The sequence below is a fragment of the Buceros rhinoceros genome, unplaced genomic scaffold (assembly GCF_000710305.1).
Source record: "Buceros rhinoceros silvestris isolate BGI_N320 unplaced genomic scaffold, ASM71030v1 scaffold21481, whole genome shotgun sequence".
Classification (NCBI taxonomy): domain Eukaryota; kingdom Metazoa; phylum Chordata; class Aves; order Bucerotiformes; family Bucerotidae; genus Buceros; species Buceros rhinoceros.
In genome coordinates, this window is record NW_010392784.1 from 1 (window position 1) to 3,555 (window position 3,555).

The 3,555-nt window shown below is 55.2% G+C and overlaps 1 protein-coding gene across 1 annotated transcript in view; it reads right to left on the reverse strand.

The window, feature by feature from the left end:
• Positions 1–145: 145 nt before the first annotated feature.
• Positions 146–3,555, reverse strand: part of KLHDC2 (kelch domain containing 2) — a gene marked incomplete at its 3' end in the record, with an annotated part of 6,874 nt that continues 3,464 nt past the window's right edge. The window contains exons 5-10 of the mRNA XM_010144627.1: positions 2,492–2,573; positions 2,320–2,403; positions 1,250–1,330; positions 1,115–1,173; positions 687–796; positions 146–253 (exon numbers count right to left, since the gene is read on the reverse strand). Of these exons, the coding sequence (XP_010142929.1) occupies positions 146–253; positions 687–796; positions 1,115–1,173; positions 1,250–1,330; positions 2,320–2,403; positions 2,492–2,573 (524 nt within the window). The remainder of the gene's footprint in view (positions 254–686; positions 797–1,114; positions 1,174–1,249; positions 1,331–2,319; positions 2,404–2,491; positions 2,574–3,555) is intronic.

A 3,555-nucleotide genomic window follows, 5' to 3' on the forward strand; every position in this document is an offset into this window, starting at 1 on the left:
TGCTCTGCAGCCTGGGCTGACACCAGGGGTTGCCCTGCCCTGGGTGCAGGACCTCACACTTGGCCTGGTTGCCCCTCACGAGGTTCATGCATTCCCACTCCTGCAGCCTGTCCAGGTCCCTCTGGATGGATCCCATCCCTCAGACCTATCAGCGAGTTTCCAGAGAGGTGTCCACCATACCTTGGCTTTTCAGAGTAGTTGTGCTCAAACTGTACCCACTCGTTCTTGCTGATACAGTAGATCCAAGCGTCACCTGAAAACAAACATAAACAATATTCTTCTTTCACATTTGCTGCCATAAACACGTACCACAGTCCCCTCTCTTCCTACGTGCCTCCGGAAAAGCACCACGGGGGGTTCCCTCTCTGGAAACAGGCGTTTCATAGTGGTTTATGGGAGCAGCAGCAAAGGGAAGGCTGCAGAACTGTAAAGCTCCGACTAACTGCGATTTGCAGGAGATGTAATTTTAGAGCAGATTAATTTCTATAAATATTAGTGTCTCAACACGCTGGGCGGCCCCTGCTCTGTGAAACCGGCTGCTGTGTGCAAGGGGCGGGATCACAAGCGCGGGGACGGAATTGAGCAAGAATTTAAGGTGAGGAGGCAACGAGCAAAGCTTCTGCACCCAAGAGTTCATGACCACAGAGGCCACAGAGACCACACAGAAGCCTTTGGGAAGGACTTACTTAACGGCTGCTTGTCGGTGGTGAATCCCCCGAAGAGAAAGAGGTGGTCGGAGGAGATGGGCGTCAACGAGTGCCACGAGCGGCCAACCGGGCAGGCGCCTTGGCTGAGTCTGTGGTTCAACAAAGCAGCAGAAATTACAGCTGTGCTGTGGTGAAATCCTGCTCTGGTTATTTCTTCAGGTTCTTGGAGGATGCAGCTTCCCGCTGCGCAGAGCTCACGGCCCCACAGCAAGTTTAGTTTCTCTAGACACGGTAGAAGAGTTTTGCTTGCATCAATACTTGGAAGATCCTGACAGCAAGTGCCAGCGACTCATCAGGAGGGTGAGCTCTACCTGAATTGACCTGCTGCAGCTGCCTACGTTCACCAGAACAATTAAAAGTGGATAAAAACAGCTTTTAAAAAGAAGAACTCAAGCTTTAGCACCTACATTTCACTCCACTCCCATGTGTCCAGGTTCAGATAGTAGAGGTCGTTCATCCTGGACTCCTACAACAAAGCAGACGACGGTTAAACACCCCCTTTGGCTTTCAGTGGCGCATGGTGAAACCGGCCCGGGGCTTACTCTGTATCTGCCGCCAAACACGTAGCCTCTGTTCCCGACCGTGGCGCAGGCGTGAGCTGCTCGTGGCGACGGAGTTTTACCCTGGGAGCAGAAAACGTGACGTAATGTTTATTGGACACGTTAACCAAAGAAAGAAGCTGCCACCTCACTGGAACCACAACAGAGCGAGCAAAGAGGGGCTGACGGTGCCTGCCCCGCGTGCGGAGCAGTGGCTATGGCCGTGCCCTCGCGAGGCGGGGGCGATGCAGGCACCCCGGGACAGGGTCCCGGCTCTGCTCTGGCCTCCCAGTAGAGCTGCCCTCGGCTGGGTCCCACTCAAGGACTGTTCCACAGCCACCCGAGGAGAGGAAAGGCTGAACTAAAGCCAGGTTCACGGCCAAGCAACCAAGACTGAAAACACATCCCGGAACTCATCCTGTGTGCAGAAAGTTGCTTTTCCAGATGGAGGCAACATCAGAAAACTCCTTAAAAATGGGATTTTTTCCCCCCTCTAAGTGTCTAGGTATAAATTTTTGAAGGGGGTTCCGGCAGTCACAGAAGAGCTCAGACTGTAAATGACGTAATAAATCATTAAACGGCATTTTTCTGGAGTTCCTCCTGAAGCGTTGGAGATCTGTGTGTGGTCAGACAAAGCGAGTCTTTGCTAATGGCAACAGGGAGCTCCTGAGCAGCTTTCATCTCCCGTTCTGCCCAGCACCCCTCCCTCTGCCTGTTCCTGAAGACTTCCAGGACACTTCAGGCGGTGCCTATTTGCAGTCACCGAGGGTTTGGGATCGTTCTGACCACGACCCAGCACCCAAGTGAAGTCACCAAACCAGGAGGCTGCGGGGAGGGGGACAGGAGACCGGACATCTCGCTCTCCTGAGCTCCCCACAAGCTCGGTGCCGCTGAAGCCAGACGAGCGAGTCACTGGGGAGAAGATGCAGAGGAAGACAGATCAAAATAAAAGGTGAGGTTCCTGGTTTTGGGGAGAGGACCCAGGGCAACGACCGGTGTAAGATCCGTTTGAAGGGCCTCACTTCACACATTTCTGAAGAGCCGTAACGGAAAATAACTGACACAAGACTTACTGTAGTTATGGGCTGGCTCCACGTGAAAGTCTCCGTGTCCAGAACGTGCACATGGTCGTTCCACCCTCTAGGAAGACCTGAATTCTTTAAAAATATTAAACATGCAACAGTTTAAATATGCACTCATCAAATGGTGCTAGTTTAACAAGAAACTACTTCAAGGTTGACTTACCCAGAAAGAGGTTTCATCAAATTCAAAAGTCCCCCGTTGTTCCCCTTCAGGAAAATACCCATAACCTCCAAAAAAGATTAACCTGGAAGACAGCGTGCATCGACGCCGATTAGAAATGCTGTCCCGCTGCTCTGTGAAGGCTCTGCTCTAACAGGGAACCTCCTCTGCCGTCATGGCTTCCAACGTCTCTGCAACGCAGCCTTCCCGGAGCGGCGCCCTGTGCCTTGCCTCATCGGCCCTCCCCACCCACCCGAGATCCCTCTGTAGCTGCTCCCCGGGCCGCAGCCTCCCGAGCTCGGCCCCGCTGCCAGACCCGTGAAGCTGCCAGACCCGTGGCACGGCCGCTGCGCTTTGGCCTTTGCTTTATCCCTGTGGCTCCCTCCTTCGGCCCGTGTTCCGCAAGCCCGAAACGTCCGCAAACGCTCCTGTGAGCGGCACAGGGGAGGCACGTGGGCGCAGGCACCGTGGAGGTGGGTGCTGGGCTGGGCAGGGACTGGGGAGGAAGGGGCAAGCCATGTTTTGCACATCAGCTCATCTGGCTTCAACACCTTCTCCTTGTCTTCCTCATCCTTCCCAAAGTCTGTGGTGCCAGCGGGCCTCCTGGCACCTCCAGGACACCATCCCAACATGTTCAATCCGGGAAACGAACAGCAGTTCAGCTGACACAGCCCTGCTTGGTGCAGCCAGCACACATGCACCGCACTGAGCACGTGCAGCCCGAGGATGGAGAGGGCTTCCTGCTCCTCCAGACGGGACCCAAACACGGGTACCGGGAACCCCCCCCCGATGGTTCTGGGAAGGACAATTCCCAATGCCATTGCCAAGAGGAGCGACGCTGACACAAGCGACCACAGTGCAGCGTCTTTAAAGCAACGTCCTGAGAACACGCCCGTGATGGGCCCACAGAAATGTTTAGCCTGGAAAAGCCCTTTCAGCTCCTCGAGTCCCCCCGTTCCCCAGCGCTGCCAGGTCCCCACTGACCCCTGTGCCCCAGCAGCACCTCCACACGGCTGGGAAACCCCTCCAGGGATGGGGACTCCACCACTGCCCTGGGCAGCCTGGGA